This window comes from Cuculus canorus, chromosome Z (assembly GCF_017976375.1).
Source record: "Cuculus canorus isolate bCucCan1 chromosome Z, bCucCan1.pri, whole genome shotgun sequence".
Lineage (NCBI taxonomy): Eukaryota > Metazoa > Chordata > Aves > Cuculiformes > Cuculidae > Cuculus > Cuculus canorus.
Genome location: NC_071441.1, coordinates 75,861,762 through 75,886,520, shown reverse-complemented (window position 1 = coordinate 75,886,520; position 24,759 = coordinate 75,861,762). Strand labels below are relative to the sequence as shown.

At 45.1% G+C, this 24,759-nt stretch overlaps 1 protein-coding gene across 6 annotated transcripts in view; it reads right to left on the bottom strand.

The window, feature by feature from the left end:
• The window catches only part of CTIF (cap binding complex dependent translation initiation factor), a 160,913-nt gene that overhangs the window by 91,413 nt on the left and 44,741 nt on the right, over positions 1-24,759 (bottom strand). For 5 of the 6 annotated variants that reach the window (XM_054053528.1, XM_054053530.1, XM_054053531.1 and 2 more), the window contains 4 exons: positions 19,135-19,257; positions 13,976-14,049; positions 12,964-13,068; positions 7,735-7,810 (listed from right to left, as the gene is read on the bottom strand). In XM_054053528.1, the coding sequence (XP_053909503.1) occupies positions 7,735-7,810; positions 12,964-13,068; positions 13,976-14,049; positions 19,135-19,257 (378 nt within the window). The remainder of the gene's footprint in view (positions 1-7,734; positions 7,811-12,963; positions 13,069-13,975; positions 14,050-19,134; positions 19,258-24,759) is intronic. The other variant, XM_054053532.1, reaches the window with a different exon arrangement.

Sequence of the window (24,759 nt, the reverse complement as noted above, 5' to 3'; positions counted from 1 at the left end):
TAACATAAGAGGAAAGGCAGCAGAAAGCAGGAGAGGGAAGTATCTTCTGGTTAAGAAGAAATTTTTAAATATGACAGGAAACATTAACCTCATATTTTGTCAGACAAGGGACCAGGACATCCCCCATTAGCAGGATTTTTAGAGCGTGATGTATTTCTAGGCTTCGTAGGTTCCTCCGCCAACGGGGATGTATGCACGTCTCTCTTCTCTGGTCCTGTGGTATGCCTACTTTTTTTTTAAGAGAGAAATTCCTTCCCTTTATTTTACTAAAAATTCAGATCTTTTACAGAGGACAGTGAAGAGGATGTGGATATAGCCAAGCCAGCACAAATAGCTGCTTGACCAAAGAGACATTGAGTTTTTATTCAGGATCTTAAGAAATTTGGATTTTTTCTCTCTGCTACTTATTTAATAACCTTTTTTTTTTTTTTTTTAACTTAATCATTACTCCACAAACAGCTTCAGGAAAATATTCAGCAAATTCAAGGGAGTGCAGCAAAAGCCCTCTCAGATTTCTAATGAGCTCTCTGGGAAAACAAGGGAGAAAAAGATGTAATACTATTCACAAGCTAAAATTCAGGCAGGATTTGGGGTGTGTGTACGTGTCTACAGAAAGGACTGGAAAAAATACAAAACAAAACCTTTCAGGCCTGCTTTAGGTATCATATAGCTTCACAAAAGCAAATCTTTTTGAGAGGGAAGTCAACTACAAGGCTTAGAAAAGCCTCTGTCATTCTCCAGTGTGTTTAAGCCAGAGCTCAATGTGGTGATGTTTTTCAGCCTCAGATGCCTATCAAGTTGTTATTTACACACCAGTACAAGGCCCCACGCCCAAACCAATTAACTCCCCAGGAAAAATGCAGTTCTCACATGTAAATCTACCTGTGAATTCCTTAAAAGTAAAATATAGGATCTTTCTTCATTATCCCTCCAGGAACAGATTTACCTATGCGGCTCTCCCATCCTCTTCTCTCATCTCCTTGTGGACCCTGAAAAATTCACCTTCTTATTGGCACTCCCAGCCTAGTCCTGCCACTCAGGCCTTCAATCTTCGTCTACCCCTCCATCAGGCTCAAGGAAAAGCACCAAAGCAGCCGAAGTCCTATTATTTACCTATTTTTGTAGTATAAACCAGCGCCTGGCAAACCAGGACCTAAGGAACAGAGATGGTCCAGCAGTGGATGCCACCATGGTCTTTGTCTCCTTACTGCTGAGGCTGACGTGTCCTTCAAAGTGAGGTGGGACAACAGGGAAGGTGGGGGACAGGGACACGTGGACAAACAGGAATGCTGATGTTCAGAGGAACTTCATACATTTGACGGGGCAACAGCACCTTCTGGAGAAAGGGAGGATCCCTCAGCACACCTGGCATCTCTCCCTGATCTGTAGAGCGCTCTTTGGGACCAAGCCCTGCCAGAGCATCCAATAGAAGCAGAACTCAGGATTACACTTGCGAAAGTGGGATTTCCAAGAGCAGCTGAGGAGATGTTGCAACGCAAGCGAGGGAGACCCAGGCTGTGGGGTGTGCCTAACCCTAGGCACCAGCTCCTCACGGTGAAACAGGGCTGTGGTGCTCGGTCAAGGCAACAATGCAGGGTTCACAGATGCCTCCAGCTCTGCTCTGAGGTTCATGACAATGCATGACGCTAACTAAATTCAGCCCCTGGTGAAGAGAAATACCTTCCCCTTTCACAATCCCTAAGTACCACACGCTGGATGCGCACCCCAAGTCTGAGATGGGCACAGTGGGATGGAGAGCATCATGATCCAATGCAGCAGGGTGTGAAACACAGCTGTCGCGGTGTTACATTTCTGCTTGGAAAAAGCCCTTCGCTTTCTGTGAGTAAAGCCTTGTTCCATGTTTTGAGGTCATGCAGCGAGGATGTAGTGCCCTCTAGTGCTACAGGGCTCCCCTTTGCCACCAGCTCTGTCCCCTCGGTCACAAATCACCAAGCCAACCTTCAGATCTGCAATGTAAGTCACTCTCATAATTTTCAATAACACTCCTTGCACACCCCAAACCCATGTCAACGAATCCAGCCAACCCAACTGGGACATGAGAACACCCCAACGCCTCTCATCCTGGCAGCATCCTTGTTACAGGTCTACAGTTCTCCAAACAACAGGGCAGCCTGGCCCCAAACCTGCCCAGCTGATCAGCAGTAGCTCCAGGAATCACAACAAAAAAAGTGATCTCTGTGTCCACCGAGTTTGGAAGACATTCCCATGAATCACAAGACAACATTGCTAAAGTCTACTTGAACTGGGTGACAAACAGAAAAATAAAACTAGATCTGAGAAGGGAGAGTCCATATAATTTTTTTACAATCGGAAACCAGTCCTGAACTATGATGATGATTAAGATAATATTAATAATTATAACAACATTATTATTAATAATAATAGTAGTAGTAGAAATAATAGTAATAATAATCATAACAATAACAACAAAGGAAAAGTCAGTGTTCTTGGTCACTTCCCTGTTTTTTCCTTTGTGCACTGAATAAGTCTATCTTACAATATGGAATATCAACATAATCTGAAAAACCCACTGGAAGATCTCCCCTTTTCTGCATGACCAACAAAAATGATGTGGTTTATACCCCAGTTCAGGATTCACAGTGACTGTGCTCCACTGACAGAGCTTGTTCCTTGCAAGAACCTGTGAGCAGGTGACCTGTGTGGAATACCACCCATGCTTGGTTCAGACTCCTCCTCTCCAATGCTCGGGAGATGAGAATGGTTCCACCTGCCTTCCTTGGTCAACAGTAGTCTTTAACATGCGAGTGATGCTGAAGGGGCCATAGGTAACCACATCAGTTTGCACTCTCAGTCAAAGGACACAGTCATTGTCAGTTGGGTTAAATGAAACAAAACCCAAGCCATGATAAGACCACACCATACAGGAAGTGAAGGCAAAACAAAAGCTTTTTACTCAGCAGTGGAGAACTGACTTCCAATACGTTGTGACCTATACTCAAGTAAACCTTGGCTCCTTGACAGGGACTTTCCACAGTGGTTTTAGCAATTACAGTACTGGAAAGACCCTTGGGATATGGGAAGACAGCCTGCTAGACCAGAAACCTTCTCTGAAAGCAATGCCATGCCTGCACGCTCTGGAAGGAGGCTAGCAGGATCTGGGGGTGGGGAGAAGAAATCCCCCTAGTTTGGGGCTCCTAGGGAGCCACCTCAACTCATTCATGAGTGTTTGGTGGACACGTAAAGGATGTCAGTGTTAGATCTGGTGAGTGGGAGCACTCAGGACACGCCACGTGGACTGAGTTGCTCCTTTTTGGTAGGAGGGGATGCCAGATACAGGGGTGAGCCCACCTCGGTTCCACCCGAGCAGAACAATCTGCTGAGAGAGGGACACGTAGTTGCGGCCAAGGCTCTGAAAAAGGAGGGATCCGAGCTGGTTTATGAGCCGGCTAAAACGAGAACTGCCCAACACTGTAGTGCAGAAAGAGCAGGGAGGAGGGGACGTGCAGAGGATGAGGACTCTGTATGGTGATAGTAAATAAATTCACCTCACCAAACGGCTGTCCTTGAGATCCAAAGAGACCTGTTCCCCTGTCTCCATCACCCCACAAGGGTCAGCAATCTGAAGGGCTCAGAAGCAAGTTCTCACATCAGTGCTGGACACTGACCTTGTCCCCTTGCATGGACAGTAATAGCAAAGGAGATGATTGCCCACGATCCACCTTTCTGTCCCTGGACATCTGGGTTGGCTTCATCTCTCTTTAGGCACATACCATGTCTGACCGAGTCCATGTCTGAGCTGGTCCCTCTGAGCTCCTTGTAGAGCCGACAGAGAAGGGACACGGGTGTCCTCAGATGGGAATCATCCAGCCTTCTCTAGACCTCTACACTGAAATGCACAAATCATGCCCATTGTGTTCATGCCCCTCCTATGGCAAGAAGCCCAAGTGTCCAGCCTACGGACACGTCCCACCCTTACTCACACAATCTCCACACTGAATTGAAAGGTTTGACTTGAAAATACTTGTCAACGAGGAGAGGTCCTAAGGAGAGTGGGCACAGATGCCTGTTAGGTGCCTAAACTCAGGTGGAATCCCAGCATGGTCAGGAGTCCTGGTGCTTCTAATGGTTGGACTCGATGATCCAGTGGGTCCTTTCCAACCTGGTGATTCTGTGATTCTGTGATTCTGTGTGATTCTATAGGCCTGTAAAGACAAAGTCAGAACTACAATGGTGCTAACAGGTACGTGAACAACTTAGAGGGCCTGCCTTTCTCTGGAAGGGATGCTCCCTTGTTTCTCATTCAACAAGGAAGCTGGGTGACAACCGTAGCCAGAAGAGAAACGAGCAATTTATTGTAGCTCAGAGCACGTGACAAAAAGGGTCAAAAAATCAGTAAGGAAATGGAAGGAGATGAGATGTGAGGCAATTAAAATGCAAACCAAATGGTATCAATGCCATCGTCCAGGTTAATCTCACAGAACCAGTAGAGCCCAGTTCCCCTTTCAAAAGTGCCACATCATTTCTACTCCCTAAAACGCACCATTCAGAGGAGGGCACACTCAGCCGTGTCCAGCAGACTGAAAGCCAAAAACTGCAATATGTCAGTCCCGAAACCACTTGGATGTGTCCCAAAACCCTCTGATTGTGTCTAGCAGCGTTCACAACATGTCCCTGTGGCAGGTGGCCTCCTGTATCCTTCGTGGGCTACAGCGGCTTCACAGGGAAGATGTGGGGTCTCCTGTTAGGACATGATCCCTTGGGTTGTGTTGTCCGGTATCTGTAGAGTTTGCCAAAGGCTCGCAGTCTGAAGACTGCATCTAGGGCTGGGGCATTCAGCTGTGACACATTCAGGCCTGAAAGCTTTCCTAAGCATTTGCCAAAGGGAGCAAAAGCAAAACGCATTGACTCAGCCCTCCGAGGGGCTCGTGACATCTTCATGATGCCAAGGGGGTTACATCGGTCTCCTCCAACAAACCAGCTGAGGTGAAAACAGAGAAGATGAGGAAGACTGACTCTGTATCTGAGCTGTGCCTCTGCCTGCTGCAGCAGAAAACTCATCCTCCCTGGTGCGCAGTAAAAAGCAGATCTTATGAATGAAGAATACTTCATTTCAAAAGATTATTTACTTCCGAAGTCACTTTTTGGCAGCACTTGGGTGAATTAGTGCCCAAATCCGTCTGCAGACTCCTGTGAGCAAGGCGAGATGAAGAGGTTACAGCTCAGGAGCTGAGCCAAGGCAATGACCTCACAAGGTCCTAGCCACAAAGCTTTAAAAACAAAGCATATTTACCTGTACAAATAAGCACCCCAGAAGAGCATTGAAAAGATGGGGCAGGTGGAAGCTTCGAAATACCAGTTATCAGGAAGAAATAGTGCCCAGCGCTAAAGTGGAACCAGATTTGCCTGCCTGTGCGTGTCCACGAGATGGCAGAGCACACCGTGCTGCAGAGAGAGCATCTCTGAGGAGAGGGATGCAGGCATTCTCCAAGTTCAAAACAAAAGGCTGGCGACAAGCATTTTTCCTTCAGAACAGCTACGAAGAAAGAAGGCTTGTGGGGAGTTTTTGTTTCTTTTCATTTTTTTTTTAACCTGTTAATTGCGACATAGTTGTAGATTTTCCTTGCAATATTTTGTTCAAATACTATTGACAGATTCCAGCAGTAAAATCCATGTGTGTATATATACATATATTAATGTGCAGAGATCCAGAATATTCTGCTTAACCCATTAGTGAGGTCATCTCTCTGCAGAGATACATACACAGTCCTGGATGTATACGGGAAATTAGTTCTAGATTCATGTCCTTTTGCCATCAAAAGAACCCAAATTCCCAAAGCAGCCTGCAAGTAAGACTTGCTGCCTCTCTCATAACTTGGTGCTCTTAATCCTGCTGTAGCTGATGAAGCACATTCAGCAAAACATTTGCATCTAAATCACGCTGGAGTATTCTCCGACAGCCTCAGTCATGAGTCAAGATGCTCAGACCGGATCAGTCCCACTGGAGGATGCTCAGACAGACTCCTCTGTCCATACGTGGTTGCCATAAGCAACCAGTGAGATTTTGAACACCAAGAGAACAAGAGTTCATTTACCTCCAAACCGACAAGCCTCTCCTTCAGGATGCGACACAAACATAACTGCAGTGCAGGAAAGCCCCACGGAAAGTGAAATGTTTTTCTTCCATAGACTCACAGAAATATTTCCCTCTGCGCCCCCACACACTGCGCTCCACAGAACCATTTAAAACAAGGAACAAGGACAGCAAAAGCACTGTTGGCTTTGTACGATCACATTCAAATCCAGTTAACAACGATATGTTCGGACTAAACCAGCCGTCTGCAAGCACTTCACTTGTCAACACCAAACAAGATAAATCCTCATCCAGAACTACCCGGCTCTTAGTTCCCACAGGCACATATGACTGTACGTGCCTAAGCAAGCGCACCTCCAAAATAAGGCAGCATTGCACCAGTCTGCCTAGAGGCAAAAACAAAACACCAAATCCAGCGTTCTCACTAGGTTTTCCAGCTTAGGGGTGCCACACTAACAATTAAGCTAGAGTCCAAGGTATATATTGGAATTAACTCACTGGAGACAACGGACTCAGGCTAGTGTTACAACAGGATGAGAAAATGACCAGACCAGGAGGACCTGGCTTATTTCATAGCTGTTGATTAGAAAATAAGTTAAACCCTAGAGAAAAAAGTCAGCTCATCACAGCAAAGATGGTTTCATTCTACATTTCCACCTATTCCCCAGGGAAAATAACCTTATTTTGCAGAATTACTGGGGTCTGTATCAGCTGAATCTGGTGTTTTCTCCCTGTGACCTATAGTCCAGACATATCAAGCATAGAAGAGATTGAGCAGAAAGCAGCTGCAGTGTTCTTCCCTGCCAAAATCAGCAGCACATCTTCACTCCTTCCACTGTTTCACACATTTAGTGCCAGCTAGCTCACCCAAAAGAAACAGTAAGGCAGATCATCACATGGTTTGAAGGATGAGCAAGACTTTTGCTGAAATGACGCATGAGCAAGAAGTCCAGAGAGCTCTTTGCTTTGGGGGCCAAGAGGAGACTTCAGCACAAACATGCTGAGCATCTTCAGAAACGGGCCCCGCCCAGTACGTTCAGCTCCTCTGGGAAGCGAAAAATTATACGCCGCTGACAAACTGACCTATTCAATCAGACTTTTCAGTTGAGGGTCCCATTCTGCCACTCCTCAACATCCGAGCATCAAAGATAATTTAACCAGAACTATTGAAACTAGGCTGTAAAAAGAGATCAGGAGGAGGAACAGATTGGAGAAAACATGCAAGTGGATGACCACCACATATATAAACATATGCACAGCCCACAAAGGAAACATCTGCGTCAGCACACCGTCACACTGGTTCCCTGGCAGCAATTTATTTTGGAGCCATCAGGAGGGCTTATGTTTTTCACAACCTCCTTTTCTAAACTACATGACCCCTGTGTACATGTACGTGTATATATATGTATATATGTATGCATATATTTATACTGTCCTCAATGTTTCACCTCTCAACTAAGCCTATGTGGTAACTGCCCTTGCCTGGCACTGAGGTCCAAAGCAAGGCTTGATAAAACCACAGGCACAATTCTCTATTACAAACCCCAAATGAAATCCAACCCAGGCTTTCCCACTGCTGGGGAGGGTTCCCTAAGGAAACGCAAGGCAGGGAGCTACTGGTCTCCATCGTACGGCGGGCAGGTGATGTCCTCAGCACTTACCTGCCACACTGGAAGGACCTTCTCTATGTCGTTCAAGTTGATGCTGTCACCATCCTCATATTTCCCTTTTCCAAGCCTGTGGCAAGAAGAAAACAAACAAAAGCACGTGAAACCTCACTGGAATCAAAGTTGATTTTCTACTATGGCACATGGGTATGATTAATTCCCACTGCAAAGGACCCTCACGGAAATAAAGAGGCTCTCTGAAGTGAGTAAGCTGTGCCTCCAAAACACTCCCACGTGGGCATAATGCCATTAATACAAAATCAAATGCCTTTCCCTGTTCTCTCCACCTGCGCAGTGTTCAAACGCTTTTGGTAACAGCAGCAGTAAGAAAACCAAAGGCAGTCCTTGAGAGCAGTGTTGAGTCATTCAGCCCCCAGACCAAGCGAAACTGAAAGCACAGCACATCTGGGGAAAAAAAATGGGGAGAAAAAAACATAATAAAAACTGTTCCTTTTGAAGCGCTGCTCATCTTGAGTCTCCACAGGAGCTCCTGTTCCCCTGCTGAGAAAGGTGTTGGTGAACAAGCACAAACATACAACTCAGACAGCAAACAGCTATCGATATAAATACAAACATACAATTTGAAACACAAAAAGATTGGGGTGAGAAGCCAAGCACTGACAGACGAAACACACAGATGGCAGATGAAGGACTTTCTCCTATGAAGAAAGGGAAAAAAATTCCAAAGATAATTACTAGTTGGATGTAAAGAGCTTGTAACTACACAGAAGAATTAAAAATGGTCAATAAATATCATTCTGCCTTTATAAAAATTTGAGGTGTATGAATGATAATGTATTTTTTGTCAATTAGTGACAAGATATTGTTAAATAAAATATATTAGACATAAATTTTGATAGCAGCAGGTCCTGGTGATCAGTGCATAGAGGTCAGAGAATAACAGATCTTGATGGAATTAGAGGAAACGGAGGGAAAAAATCCAGAAAAACGTAATGTGCTAAAGCACCAGGTTCAAAAACCAGGAAGCTGGTTTAATTAAGACCTTAATTGATTTATGGGAAATCAGAAGTGTTCAACAACTGACTTTGCCTCATAGGTGAAACAGCGACTGATTTACAAAGGTAAAAATAATAGTGTGTATGTATATATTATATACATGTATGTATATATTATATATGTATACATAAAAAAATCATATTTTTAGATACATCTATAAGAGAAAAATCAAGACAAACATCTGGGGACAAATAATACCAGTTGCAGGTACAGAACAGACAAGTGTATCACAGGAAAACGTTATCTAAAAAAAAAATGGGGACTGTCCCAGGGTGAATGTCTGATGTTAGACCACAGCATAAAGGCAGGGGAAGAGGAGGTAAAGATTAGGGTGATGAAGGCAGCTTCCCTCCTCAGGCAGCACGGCTGACCCTGAACTACAGGACTGCAGGTAGCTCGGGAAGTTATGTTTCAAAGAGGTGGTAGAGAAATTTCTTAGAGTACCGGAAAAACTAAAACTAAAGTGATACGTGGACTTGGGAGATACCTGGAACGAAGAGAAAGTATCAGCTACAAAAGGTTGTTTGAACTGGAAGAGCAAAAGCACAGCAAAAGCTAACACTGGAAAGTAAAGGCAGACAAATCCAGGTCAGAAACAAGGTACAGTTCCCTGCTTTTACTTAACCACTCCACTTTGTTCATCATAGCGCCCAACTCTGCATTCTCAAATAAAACTGGATGTCTCCCTGAAGGAAAACACTTCAGCCAAGCAGAAGACACTTGAGGTCAATCAACTGGATGCACCTAAATGGGCAACCTGGGGAAACTGAACAGAGCAAGGAATAAAATGGTCCCTTTGGCACTTATAGTGAAGAAAACACATCCTGAATAACATCTTTCCCTTTTTTTCTATTAAATTTTTCATTACATAGCTAGCACGTTAACCCCTCCCTACTCAAGCAAGAGGGGAGAAGCCTAGTTAGCAGGTGGAAGTTCTTAGAGGTTTTGCAAGCCGAGTTGAGCTCAGCACAGATTTGGCATGGAGAGTTGATTAATACCCAACAGATATAACTTCAAAATTAGGATTTATTAAAAAAATAAAACCAACTTCGTCTGTGATCCCTCTCTTCTCACATGGATTACTTAAATGACCTGCCTTTATGGAGATGTACTGCTCGTGCTGATGGCATCTGTTTAATTTTTCTGCATATACACTAATTCTTATTCTGTTTTCACAGCTGTAATACTTAGGACTGACTGAATATCTCACCTCCATATTGTTTCTCTAGCTGTTTGCACCCTGTGCCTTCCCAGTACACCAGGAACTGGAGGCAGACCACAAAGCAGATCATGCTGCATCCTCCCTATACGTAGCAGGAGTCGCTGGCAGGACCATCTGGCAAATGCCATCGACCGTGGAGGAAGTTATATCTTATTTTACAGAGGGAACACATTATATCTTATTTTAGAGAGGGCTCTTCATCTCATTGTTCAAAACCATCCATAGAAACGGAAGTAAACACAACTAAGGCACTTAGTGACTTAGAAATTTAGCGTAATGTTGTTCCAAATATTCTGAAAACTGCCATTTATATACCTGCAGTGAATACTTACACTGCAGGAAAAAAAGGACTTTGTAGAACTGTGTAAGTCTGCCTGACACTACGGTGCAGGAGACCCCTGCAGATGCTGAACCTGGGCTGGGGTGGGATTGCTAGCCTGGTGTTTCTAAACAAGATGTGCCACCCACAAACGCAACTTACCAATGGAAAACCTTCTCTGGGAGAGGGCTTCCATCCCTACATACAACATGGCAATGAGAAGTCACTGGCAATCTTCTCCACCTCATGTTTTGAATCTGTTCTGATTTTTTCCCATCCTCTAAGGGCAGGAAACAATTCATGACTAGGAAAAAAATGACAATAATTTGATGGGATGTGGTTACGAAGTCGTTGCTCTTATTTCTTTAACAGGGATTTGCAGAGGGTTTGGCCAGTGTTGAGTTGAAGCCTTAGTTGCAAAAACTGTACTGTTCTAAACATCTTGATAAGCCATGAGCAGTAGAGAGTAACATTTGTTAATATTAAATGTAATGAAATAGCAAACATTGTGATAATTAAAAGAATGAAGCACCCATCTGATAAAGTACATCTTGATAAAGTACGTCCTGCACATCTGGGCCTTGTACTAATTAAGAGAATAAAGGATCCAGAAGATCTGATATTGAACATCCTGGACATCTGCAACAGGGGAGGACAACATTAATAAGGCCCTGTTTAATCTGCCAATTTGGCAAAGGAACATAGGATACCCACCTCCAGATGCAGACCCCCTACTCACTGAGCATGCGCAGTAGAGAAGTTGTACAATAAAATCACCTGCAACTTCATTACATCACTAACCGGTGACTTATAGAGGGAAGTACTTGGCATGTATTGACTCTGTAAACTTTTGTAATTAATTGAGTGCAGAGACTCCTGACAGATGTGCTTTGATATGTGGAAAACCCAGAGTCGTGCAACCCTGTAATAAAATCAATGTCCCAACTTGGTGTGTGATACTGGCTATCTGCGTGCTGGGTAATGAATGCAAGTTTTTGGACAACACCTTGTCATAACTTGGGATAACAAGACTGCAGCCCTGAATAGCGCTGCCAGTGCGCTAAGCACAAGGAGTGGACAATAAAAGAAAACCCATACTAAGATTGCTTCTCAACCTGCACAGAACCTGCAGCAAAACAGTGACGTCCATTGAAGCAACACAAGTGATCCACTTGGTGTCCGTATGCATTTATTTATCTTGACCAACCAACAATCAAAGAATCATAGAAACGTTTGGGTTGGAAGGGACCTTAAAGCACATCCAGTTCCACCTGCTGCCATGGGCAGGGACACCTCCCGCTGGATCAGGGGCTCAAAGCCCCATCCAACCTGGCCTTGAGCCCCTCCAGGCATGGGGCAGCCCCCACTGCTCTGGGCAACCTGGGCCATTGCCTTGTCACTCTCACAGCAAAAATTTCTTCTGAATTAATATCTAATTCCTAATATCTAATTCCTCAACAACATCAATACCATGGAAGACCCTGGAGGCTGTCACCACTAAAGCTGCTCTTTAATGTTTTCACAATTTTACAGCTAACAGATGGGAAATGAACACTTGGATCTACATGGAGCACACTGATGCTCTCTACTTCCCTGAAGTCTTGCTGGGGAGAACAGCAGAAGCCCTGTCACTTGTGGAAGCTATAACTGGGATCAGCACTAAGCCATGATCTTTCCTCCAGTACTCAGAGATGTTTAAATCTGGAGACTTGGATCTAGAAGACTCGGATCCAGCAGACTCAGATCCAGCATGGTTTAATGACTGAACTCTACCAATCAAAGCAAAATACAGTGAGCAAAACTGCTCCAGCTCAGAGCTGGATGACAGAAGAGCCAGACATCAATGAATCATAGAATCACTCAGGTTGGAAAAAAAAACCTAAGATCACCAAGTCCAACCATCAGCCCAATACCATCACGCTTACTAAGCCTTGTCCTGAAATGCTACATCTACATGCTTTTTTAACACCTCCAGTGTGGTGACTCCACTACTGCCCTGGGCAGCTTCTTCCAATACTTCACCACCCCTTCAGTAAAGATTTTTTTCCTAATATCCAATTTAAACCTCCCCTGGCACAACTTGAGGCTGTTTCCTCTCATCCTATCACTTGTTACTCGGGAGAAGAGACAAACACCTTCTTTCAGACAGTTGTAGAGATTGATGAGGTCTTCCCTCAGCCTCCTCTTCCCCAGAATTAATAAAAACAATTCCCTCAGCTGCTCCTCATAACGCTTGCACTCCAGCCCCTTCCCCAGCTCTGTTCCACTTCTCTGGATGTGCTCCAGCCCTTCAACGTCCTCCTTGGAGTGAGGAGCCCAACACTGGACACACGATTCAAGGTGTGGTCTCATCAGCACTGAGTATAGACACACAATCCTATCCTCTAGCACATCAACACTTCTGCATAACTTGGTGTCATCTGCAAACTGACTGAGTCAGCACTCGATTCCCTCATCCAGATCATTGATAAAGATATTAAACAAGACTGACTCCGACACCGAGACCTGAGATAGACTGATGGTGACATCCTCAAACCCCGCATATGGTCCAGTACCTCTTCCCCATGTCCTCCACATGAGCCGTGCCATGAAGACAGTATTCTTACAGCAAGGGAGAAGTTAGAGAACTTGCTGAAGAGCATGGATTCACAGTCATGGCACTCACCCTTCTCTGTCTATGTGAGGCAACGGGTGTTTGGAGGTGTTTCGCAGCTTCCTGTGAAATTGGGTGAAATCTAGTTTTTCAGGCTGCAAGTCCCACGTCGCACCACTAGGAGAGAAAAACAAGGTAAAACAAAGAAAGAGAGTCCACTACTAATTAAACACCACTGAGCTGAGGAGCAAAGGGCACACTGGAGCCTGCAGATGAGGAAAGCTGTACCTCTGGAAGCGCCACTCCCTGCCACAGAGCACATGGATGTGGGCGTCTGACCTTCATACTGCTGTATCACATTTCTTATCTTTCTCCTGTTTTGTGGAGATGCCAAACTCCTGTTGCAGGCATTAAAGCCCTAGTTTTGAAGTGTGAGGTAGAATGATGCTGCACACACCTTGCAAGCAGTAGCCTGTATCAAGGGGGTATTGCAACAGGCAGTGGTCTGCTCCGTGCAGAGGAGATGTTCTCTGTGGTCCTGCACAACCTACCCAGTCCAATGGCCTGGAGGAAGTCTCAGCTGGGAACACAGCCCCTGCAGACTCTTGCAGTCCTCCAAGCACACAGAGAGAGAGATATGCATAAAACTGGATAGAAAGCGTGTTTCACCGCTTTTCCTGTGCTGCAGCAGCAACTGAAGAGGATTTCCCAGCAGCTGTGAAGCCAATGCATGACTGCACCTCCAGTTAAAGGAAGAGTAAAATCCTGGAGCAGTAGCTCAGAGCTGCCTTGAGTCCTCCTTGTGCAGCTCTCGGATGATTACAAGCAATCACATCAGTACTGGTTTCAGATGTCTGGACTGCAAACCCATCCAGCGAACTCTCCTAAGCATGCAGGATGTTTTAGGGAGATTGATTGGGCTTTGTGCTGCAGGCTAAATGAAGATGGGAGAGAGGAGAAGCCGTGACATGAGTACCAACAGGGTTCACACTGGCATCTGGGTGCCAGCAGGACGGACAGGTGAGCAAAGCCTAAGACAGGGCACAATCCATCTCTCTCCTATAGCATTTTACAAACGACTTACCTGAAGGAGTCAAAGGTGTTGGCAGCCCAGATGTCTGTGCCCAGCATGTCAAGGGAGCTCTCCTTGTTCCCATTCTAGGAAGGAAGAAAAGGTGGTTACTCACCAGAAGGCAGTGGCGCTATCTGGACCACGGCACAGACTCTCCTACTGCCAAACGTGGAGATATCCCGGGCTCCTCTGTTCCCACGTGAATCCTTGCAATGCAGAGTCCCCTGGCCTGCTGCAGGAGTGTACCGTGAAGGTAAGGAGTGACAGTTTCAGCCTTAGGGACACAAAGCTGCAGACAATATGGAGCAGACAACACGGAGGCTCAGCTCTGATCCCCACCCCGTTCTCCTACCCCATCATCCACAACATCCAGGACCCACCAAGGTGAGTGGGCAGGTCGACATCCCAGCCATGAAGACACTCACTTCAGACTCACAGACCAGTTGAAATGGGAAGCAACCTCTGAAGTTCATCTGGTCCAACCCTCCTGCTCTAGCATGGCCACCTACAGCCAAGTGCCCAGGACCACATCCAGATGGCTTTTGAATACCTTCAAGGATTGAAACACTCTTCATCAGCAGCTACCAGATCCTGCTGTCACAAATAAGGATGGGGGAAGCTGTGTTGCTTTGGCTGATGGCATGACTTGCTCTAATAAGAGGTGGAGGATGTCAGAACACTGCACCTCTGCCATGCACAAATGGGTTCACACAGTTATTCGGGTACACGTCCCACCAACACTAAGTGACAGTTCCTTCCTCCAAGAAGGAAAATGCATCACCATATAATCAGCTGGGAATTACGAAAAAATGCCATAAAACTGCAAAGCACCTTGAATTTTGCCTTGCAGCTGATTTTGGCAAACCCTGAGCTAAATCGAGAGTATCTAAAGCAAAGACCTCACACTCATCCTCCACAGCCCCTTCACAATCATCAATTACTTTACATGTCCTCCCTGCAAAAGGAGAGCTGCCCTCTCCATCCTTTACAGGCAAAAAAGTAAAGCAGAAAGGATTTTGCCAGGCCTATTCAAGAAATCGGACTTGATTAAAGCTCGTATGGGACGGACACAAAAACACATTACAAAATGGGAATTTCATATTACCAATTTTCCACGAGCATTTCTTACACATATTCATATTGTTCATAATCTCGCACATATTCAGATAATTTAAGTACTTCAGAGCAAATGGTCCTGGTTCTGGTGAAACAAGTGCTGGAGAAGGTGGCCTTGAAATATTCCCCATCCTACACTACCTGACATTTTCAAACGTTATAAAAACAACTGGGACACTAAAAACTCATAAAAAATTGACCATATCTGTATAACTCCCAGACATCAATCTGCCCATAAAGTGAACGATCTTTTCCCAATGAGCAGGTTGTGCATACTCAGTGCACAATAAGGATGGTTGGACTTCGCAGTCATTCCCAGCAGAAGGACCATTTAGACACCAGATAAACCAAACACAGACACGTTGCTCCATTTTTTGTCTCCTCCAAGGGGTCTACAGATAAGAATTTTAACCACTGGGATTTGCAAGTCAACATGTTTCTGCACAGAAACAAGCTACCAGAAATGCACAAAACTCCCACAACCAGTTATGGAAGCTGAGGTTTTTATTTTAGGGAAATATAAGCAAAATTTTCTCTCACTAAGGAGATAAATTAGTTTTCTAAATCCTTAGAAGCATCCTCATGCAGTATAATAATAAAACCCACATAGAATCATAGAATAGTTAGGGTTGAAAGGGACCTTAGAGATCATCTAGTTCCAACGCTGTGCCATGGGCAGGGACATCCCACTGGATCAGGCTGTCCAAGCCCCACCCAGCCTGGCCTTGAACACCTCCAGGGATGGGGCAGCCACAACTTCCCTGGGCAACCTGGGCCAGTGTCTCACCACTCTCATGGTGAAGAAATTCTTCCTAATATCCAGTCTAAATCTGCCCCTCTCCAGTTTATACCCACTGTCCCCCATCCTATCCCCACAAACCTTTACAAATAGTCCCTGTCCAGCTTTCCTGTAGCCCCTTCAGGTACTGGAATGTCGCTAAAAGATCTCCTCTGAGCCTTCTCTTCTCCAGGTTGAACAACTCCCAACTCTCTCAGTCCTCGTATGGGAGGTGCTCCAGCCCTTGGATCATCTTCGTAGCCTCCTCTGGACCCATTCCAACAGCTCCATAACCTTCTTACATTGAGGATTCCAGAACTGGACATAGTATTCCAGATGAGGTCTCACAAGAGAATGCGCAGGTCTTTAGAGCTACCACCCAAAGAAGAAACACCTCTTCTTGCAGACAGATCTGTGTCTCTTTCCACTTTGTACAGACATAGAATCATGGAATCATTAGGTTGGAAAAGACCTTTGAGATCATCAAGTCGAACCGTCCCTGTCCACTACTAAATCATATCCCTAAGCACTTTATCTGCCCATCTTTTAAGCCCCTCCAGGGATGGGGACTCCACCCCCTCCCTGGGCAGCCTCTGCCAGTGCCTGAGAACCCTTCCGGTGAAGAAATTTTTCCTAATGCCCAATCTAAACTTTTCCTGATGCAGCTTAAGGTCACTCCCTCTTGTCCTATTGCCTGTCACTTGGCAGAAGAGAGAAACACCCAAATGCATACTCGCATGGGATATTTTAAGAACAACCTGTCAGCCAGCTACAATAGGATTTCATAAGAGTAAAGTATTTGGATTCAGGCAGAAAAACCGGGAACATGTAACCAACTGCAACAAGGCTGAGCCAAACCAGCAACAAAGATAGTAAACAGAAAAAATTAAAGATATGCAACAGGTTGTGTTGTAAAATTGTTGCCTGAATTCAGTTGGTACAGGACTTCTCTAGAGTTCCTTCTTCAGCCCTGGAATAAAGCACATAGCAGCTACCCTCCGATACTCAGCTTAAAATCTATTTGGGTGTGGAAAGGAAGCCTTGACACTGACACCTCCTAACCCACAAAATAAGGGGAGGCAGCATAAGTTGTCAACCCAGCTCCCCTGCATCCCTTTGGCACATCAGCTCACTGGTCCTCTCCTGGTCAGCCCTGGCAGGTCAGACCTGGCACTAATCCTGGCAATCAGAGAAATTGCAGCAATGGTTCAGGTGGTGAAGGAGGCCAGACAAGTGCTACCTTCTAGACAGTGGCTGGATGCTCCTTCCCAAGCCAGGCTGCAGCTCCTGGTCCTCCTAGATGATGTCCCCGTGACCTCTTGGAGATGCTACAAGCATTAGGCAGACTCCACAAAGACGGCGCCAGGGTGAAAGGATTGTCATTAAGTCGTGAGTCACTACGGTCATTTCAAGACATCCTTTCCATCTTTGATGACCCGTCTTTATGACCGGTTTCTGTCTCGACTCACAAGGCATGAAGCATGTGCTGCAAGGCATTTACTAAAATGCTCACAACACAGTACTGAGACTTAATAATAAGACTTTTAAAAAGCCAGTTCTCAAGTCCAGGGCCAAAAATCCTCCAGGCCTTGCATGTATTCATGAAAAGAAGTGACTTTCTGTCAGTTCCCCCAGGACTGCAATTGTAACTGTAAGCAGTTTTAATGTGAAGTTCCCAATCACTCAAACCTCAGCTTTAGATAACAATTTTGACTGTGAAGCGGTTAGTACTGCTGAAAATTAATTAAGCCACTAGGAATGATGATTGATGACTGACAAGAATAATATCAGTACTGGTAAAGCCAGTCCTACACCCGGTATGGTTTAAATGTACATCTATAACCTCTGTTCTGCTGTGAGCAAACACGACATCCATCCACTACCGTCCAACCCCTCTATCTGCCCACACAAACAGAGGGATGGACCACACCACTGGCCGCGTGGACTCTGGCTGTTTACCCATGCATGCAGCTTCAGCAAATTCCCCACAAAGTCAGCGATTGCATGCACGCAGCAGCTTTTCAAAGCCCAGCTCAGCATCCCACCAATTCCTCTCACAGCTCATTACCGACCTCCAGCAAATCACTGCAAACACAAAACCATGCTTTTTGTCACACGATTGCATCAGCATTAGATCATCGCTGTGCTTAGCATTAACACAGAACAACACCAAGTGGCCGGCTGAGGCTGTGGTATCAATTCAGGGATTATCCCGTGTCATATGTTACTTCTTAAGCATTTTTCAGTTCTGTGTTTGAGAAGATTCCCCCACCTTTCCTTCTTCTCAGCTGCCTACCACTCCTGGCTGCACTTTGTTAAAGAACAAAAAAATACACAGATACTAAACTGTTGGAAAAAAAGGTTAATTAATTAAATTAATTTAAATTAATTAAAGGTTTTCTTGCTGAAAACTGCAGGTTTTCATAAAAAAAAAAAAAAAAGGATATTTTGAGACAGACAGTATTATTCCTGCTCAAAGAAGTATATGTTGAATCTCATTCCCATCAGAAAAGACCATCTCTTTCTGTGAATCCTCTCTCAACACAACACTGCTCAGGAGGACAGACTATTTCCTCAGGCTCCTCAGGAGAGTTGAATGGAACAGGACTTTGATCATTGGCCCCAATTCCTCCAGAATCTGCTCTCCACTTCGGGCACAACCAATGCCCACATGTGCAGAAGAAGAGCAACTGCAAGAGGAGATAGGATGGTAGAGGCTGACTAAAACATGCAGAAGAGGTCCCTTGTCTGAGTTCAAGGAATGGATCTAAAACCAAATCAAAAGCAAATTCTCACAGGCTTTTGCAGGGCAGGAAGGTAACTCCCCACCTGGCCCTCCTGACAGCTCCCATGGAAAGCAGCTGGACTTTAGGTCCCCATTTGACACCATCTATGTGGTGTCCACTCACACATCAACTTCTAATGAAGCCTTGCCAAAACCAATTACAGACATCTCCTAATTTCCCCAAATTAAAATATTCCAGGTCTTCAAATATAGAAAAGACTCAATTTTCTTTGCACTATAGCAGCTGATTAGTGACTTATTTCCCAATCTTGAGGCACTCAGCACACCTCAACAGACTCCTTGAGGCTGAAGAACAGACACAACCCGCAGCAGCCAGGTCACACATTACGCTTGAATTAAGTAGGTCTCTGAGGTGTCCTTCATAATTGACATGCACTCACACCCTAGACACACGCACAAAACATGTCATTAGGAGGACACCTCTGATAAACAGCAAAGGACACAACTTCAGCACATCGCTACCAGATATACCTTGGTTGATTGCCTGAACTGGCTGCTTCTCCCGTGGCTGCCAGACCTGGATCCAGACCCACGCCTGGAGCCCGACCCCGGCCGAGATCCTGTGCTCCCACTGCTGCTGTGATCCCACTCTTCCTAGAAACAACAAACAGCTTGCTTTAGTCAAGTGCAATGCCGTCATGCACCCACAGAAACCACTGACCCAGTAAGCCAGGAGAGCTCCAGCTGCCAGACCACATGTGCAAGAACCTACAGAACCGTGCCCATGCCCAACTCACAGATTGTGGGGCTTCCTCAGAGTCCTTTAACGCATTCTACTTACACACTGCAAATGGAAGACATTATGGGAGGCCTCAATGAAGATAAGATTTGGCTCTAGCGCTCTACTTTATGCATGGGGAAAAATACTTACCTCCTCTATCTTCACGAGGATTAACTAAGCATATTGAGCAACGCCACACCCTCTAAAACTGCTTATGTACCCTTAATTCCCCTCCCAAGCCCAAATCAACTCCTCAGTCAGTTCTTCCCTCTGCTCCATCCACCGCTGGCATCCAGCTACTAACATATCCGAACACACCCAGACTTACACCAGGAGACACATTATACAAATAACTATTTTTGCCTGTTAAGGAGCTGTCCCCAGTGTTCTCTTTTATTGTCCTAACACTTGTTATGCTGTCAACCAACCTGCAGGTTTCTCGTTCACCCGGCAGACCTGAGGGCAACATGAGTCATCCGAAAACCAGAATAACTCACCCGACCAGACCTATCTACTCAAACATCCCACAAGGTGCTTTGGGAGAAAGTTGGATTTTGTCAGGTTAATTGCTCCAAAAGCTATGGTCAGAGGCTTGCAGAAGACCTTTGAAGTGATCTAAGATGATTTAAAAAGAAAATATGAAAACACGGAGAGTAGAATATTCAGCTCTTTGGGAAACAAAAAGGGGAGGATGTGTTTCAGGACTGGTGCGAGACCTGACACTTAAAGAGGGTTTCTGGTGTCGCAGACATCCTTGCCACTGCAGACACTGCCATGGGTTAAGACAAGGCTGAGCCACCTTGGCCTACAGAGGCCAAAAGGGGTCACCTGTAAAGCAAAGGATGACGTCCTCTTTGCACACAACGTCCAAGGCCAGGTCATTAAACACACATGGGGGCACAGACCAGGTCCTAGTTCCACCACTGCCGCATGGGTTGAATGGGCAGGGAGAGAGCTGCACTGCAGTCCCTAAGCTACCCAGCGGACCAGCACGGACCTTAGAGCACGTGAAACATCTATGTATTTTCCCAACACAAGGGACTGGAGGCAAAATGCACCAGTACTGCCTTCTGTGTTGCTCTAGCTGCAACATCAACAGAGCTAGCAAGTTTCAAGCAAGCTCAATTATTATGGTTGCTATAGCCTAAAATCAGTACTGACTTCAAATGAGGAGGTCAGCTGGTTTTCAAGGTGTATACAGATGAAATTTTATAGGTTGTTATTGTTTCCACTGCACGTTACAAGAGCAGAACGCACCTTCTTCCCTCCTCATCACTCTGTGACCCGAATTTCCCGATGGCCGGCGTGGAATTAAAAAACTTGATCAATGCCATTTGTGAGACACAGGCAGGTGGCCAATTTGGAAAGCCCTGAGGAAGAGCCAGTCTTGCAGGCATCCTGAGAAGTGAGAAATATCTCATTTGACGTGGGAAAGATGTGCACCAACTGAAAAAGTGGTTGGTAGAAACGAACCTTTACCACCTAAACGTTTGAAGTATTAATTACCAGTCTGTTGCATCCTACACACTGAACATCTTATTCATCCATGTACGAAACATTTCTGTGCCAAGTGGTACAATGGGACCAAGTCAGCACATGCACCCTTTGCTTTAGAAGACAATGGAAAATAATCATCACCATTCAGCTACATCCATTTGACCAAACTTCTGGTCATGGTTGCCTACAGACAACCTGAGGTTATGCAAATTTCAGAAACATGTCTGAAATAATAATAAAGGGCCACAATAAAACCCTTGTGAGAAACGGAGAGATTGGCACCACCATGTATCAACGTTCAAACTCACCAAGAAAAGCCAAGGGATATCACATGAATCAGTTAGGTAAAAAAACTGGTAACCTTTCACTAAACCAGCTTATCTCCCAGCTGTCCTGGACCCTCTTAACTTATCTTAACTCATGTCCTGGACTCTCTTCTCTGTTCATGTTCTTTATTACTAACACGTTCTATTAATATTTGTATTTTAAAACAAATTATTTTACAAATAAAAAGTCGTTAACCTAAAAATGGTTGAAACTTCTGTTGAAGCCGAAACACTCTGAGTACAGCCTAAACAGTCACGTTCAAACTCACCAGTACAGCCAAGCTCAATATTTCACCTAAATTTCTTATTAATTGCCAAAGGTGAAGAACTTCTCACTGCCACCTTAATGAGAGGTGTTCAAATCTCCACAACAGAAATACGTCCACCAGAAACTCTCTCAGACATTTGTGGTGTCTTTGTGCCCTCTAATAAAGCCCATTCATGCTAAAATGAGTCTTCTCTGCCCACTTCCTTTCTGTGGGAGCGGTGAAGCTCACACCAGCCTCATGGGTGATGCTTGAGGAGCCGGCCAGAGGAAGCAGGTAATGAGTGTTCCTTAAAAAACAACAATCGAGCAACAAAACCCCTCCACCGGCATCATTGTAAAAAACATTAAAAACCCACCCCAGACCCCTACAGGCAGCTGGAATTCAGCAGAAAGGCTGAATGTGAGTGTGTCTCCACGTGAGTGAGACACAGCACTGCCCAACCTCCATTGTGCAGCATGGACACCCACATGTCCTGCACACGTGAATCAATTTGGTGTGTTCCAGGAACAGATTTGTCCTTAGCAGTGACAAAAAACTGAGGAAACAGCCATAATGGCACAAAGTTCTCCATCCCATGTCCCTTTCTCCTGCCAACCCAATCCTCCCATCATCTGGCCCCTTACACTTTGTTGTGCCCTCAAAAGACCAAGACTCTCATAGTCCCTCCAACGCTTCAAACAACACTTGAACTTCTATTCCCAGTTCTTGTTTGGGCTTATCCACCTACCATTCATGGTATACACTCGCCAGCAGGAGATAGGACCTCTGAGCCACACTTTGGGGCTTGGAGGGAAATGTCACTCTCTCCAGAGACAGATTCCCAGAAGCTGCTTTTATCCATGACAATCCTTTTGGCCAAGCTCCATACTCTCTCAGAAACAGCGAGGATTGCGCACAGTAACACAGCCAGCCAGTCTCCTTCGGCAACTAGCCGTCAAATCTAACATTTGCATTTTAATTAGCAATAATCGTATGTTTCACTTACACCGCAATTTTCACCTTCTCGGCTAGCTCTCTGAGGCATGAACTAATTAATCCCGCTTCCTTCGCCAGCTCAAGAGTTAATACTTTCTGCTTCTTGCTTTCTGCAAGTTCGAAAATCCCATTTGCAGAAAAAGGAGATAACTTTCCCCAGTGTACAGCCAATAAATGGAAATGTGATGACCACCTACATGGTTGCTCTCACTGATGGTAAGTACGGATGAAGTTGGCTGGGCTGGGAGAGGCGCAGACCAAGCGTGGCAATGCCATAAGCTTTAAGTGGCCTGCAGACATCAGTGGAATCTTAATTCATGTTCAGTTGCATGTAAAAATCTCAATATTCAAAATACAGCTTTCACACTCTAAGGTGAGCCAGAGGAAAACAAAAGATTACAGAAGCTACAGGACTTCTCAGGACACAACAGCATCTGAGATATCTCCCAATGTTAACAGCTATTCAACCACAGCACCTACAAGAAGATCCCTAGATAAAGCTGTGAGGCAGCCTTCAAATGACTCCCAAATTCTGACTCTCAATCTTGGTCAGAGGAGAAGACAGCTGTTATTAAAAGATTCTTTTTGAGGTTTTTCTGCAGCAGAGGTTTTCATGTGCTGCAGCTAAATCTTGCAGTTACACAGAGTTTCGACAGCAGAATCCAAGTAGTTCTTGCAAAATCTCCCTGCTCTTCCAGACCTATTCCAGAACAACCACTCCAATTTTTCTATGGAAAAATAATTATTTATATGGAAACAATTATTTTAATGATTTGAAAAGCACCTTTGATGACAGAAATGTAATAGATTACACTAAATATTTAGTAAGGATAAATTTTCAGCTTCTTTCTTCTCAATTTATTACATAAAGCTGTAAGGAAAACAGGAATTTTACCCTTATGAAAATAGGCAAAACCCCCACCACTTTGGCTCTGCTCCTTCCCTCCCCGGGTCCATTTCCACCTATCCCAGCCTTCTCCAATCTGGTACGGTACGCGATCAGTGTTTTGGTAAAGGCAAAGCAGACGAGACACCAAACATCACTTGGAGCTCTGCTCCCACCAGGAAAAGTAAGGTTTTACTTACATCAGAATGCAAGACCAAAGGACCTGATGGGTTTGGAAGAAGGAAGTTAAGCCTACAAGACCTTTCTAGAGTTCTCATGAAAGTGCCCAGCCTGTGTGTTTATTTGTGTTTCCCCCAGACATCACCAGAAGAGATAGGCTGGCCAAAGACAGCTCATTCATGCACAAGGATGAAGACAAGGAGCATTGAGAGCACCCAGAACAGGACGGAGAACTTCAGGCATGGCATGGAAACCCAGCAACAAGCCCCTGCTGAAGCTTTGGAGGAAAGAGCTCAAGTCATCCCTTTCCTGCCAAGAGCTTTGGCACTTCTTGACCCATTCAACCAAATCTGGAAGAAGAATGGAGACCTCAAAGGTAACTCAACACGAAACAAGACCCTGAAAAGCTCTCCCTTCAGCGGGCAGACTGGGACCACCCTGTCCACTCTACACAAATGGAAACTGAGGGCGACAAGATGTCCTTCCACGTAAGTCACTAGTGACACAAGGTCCAGAAGACACCTTCCTCTATGCTCTGTGAGCAGCAGCAGTTCTAAATCAGGCAGCAAAGCAGTGAAGCATATCTCTCCCAGTCCTTCAGACACTCGAGCAAAGCGTGAAGGAGAAGCTTCAAAGCTATGTGCATTCTAAGTACATCTCAAATAGGGAAGATGACTCCCAAAAGCAGGTCTCACTCTGCTGGGAAGGGGATGCCAACAGACGACAGCCAGGAAAATCCCTCATGATTATCTGGATTTGCCAAAATCTGATGCCAGCATCCCATTCCAGCAGTCTCCAGCCCTGATTCTGCACTGTTGCACAGAGAATATGCAGGAATACGTTTTTTACCTTCTATATTTAAGACTGTTTTTCTATTTGTTGGGTTCTGTAAAGTTATGGACATCATAATCCAATCTTCAAGATTACAAGGCTGCATTCACTACACAGAGGGAGCGTCATCAAGCATTTACGGGCAGAAACCATTAAGTGACTGGTTTCCTCAAAGCTGCTCTTTGATTACAGGCCATTCACCCTACTTCAAGATTTAACTTCTTCCTCCCTCTGGCAGGGCTACACCAACCTGTATTCATCGGCAAAGCCTCAAAGTGTCTCCTTGTCTTTCACTTTCTCTTTTTCTCTTTCGGTCTCTTGGAAATGCGATAATGACGCAGCATCTATCAGCACCCACTTGTTGCAACAGGTCTCCAGCATGGTGGCCAACCCCAGTCAAATTCAGTGTAC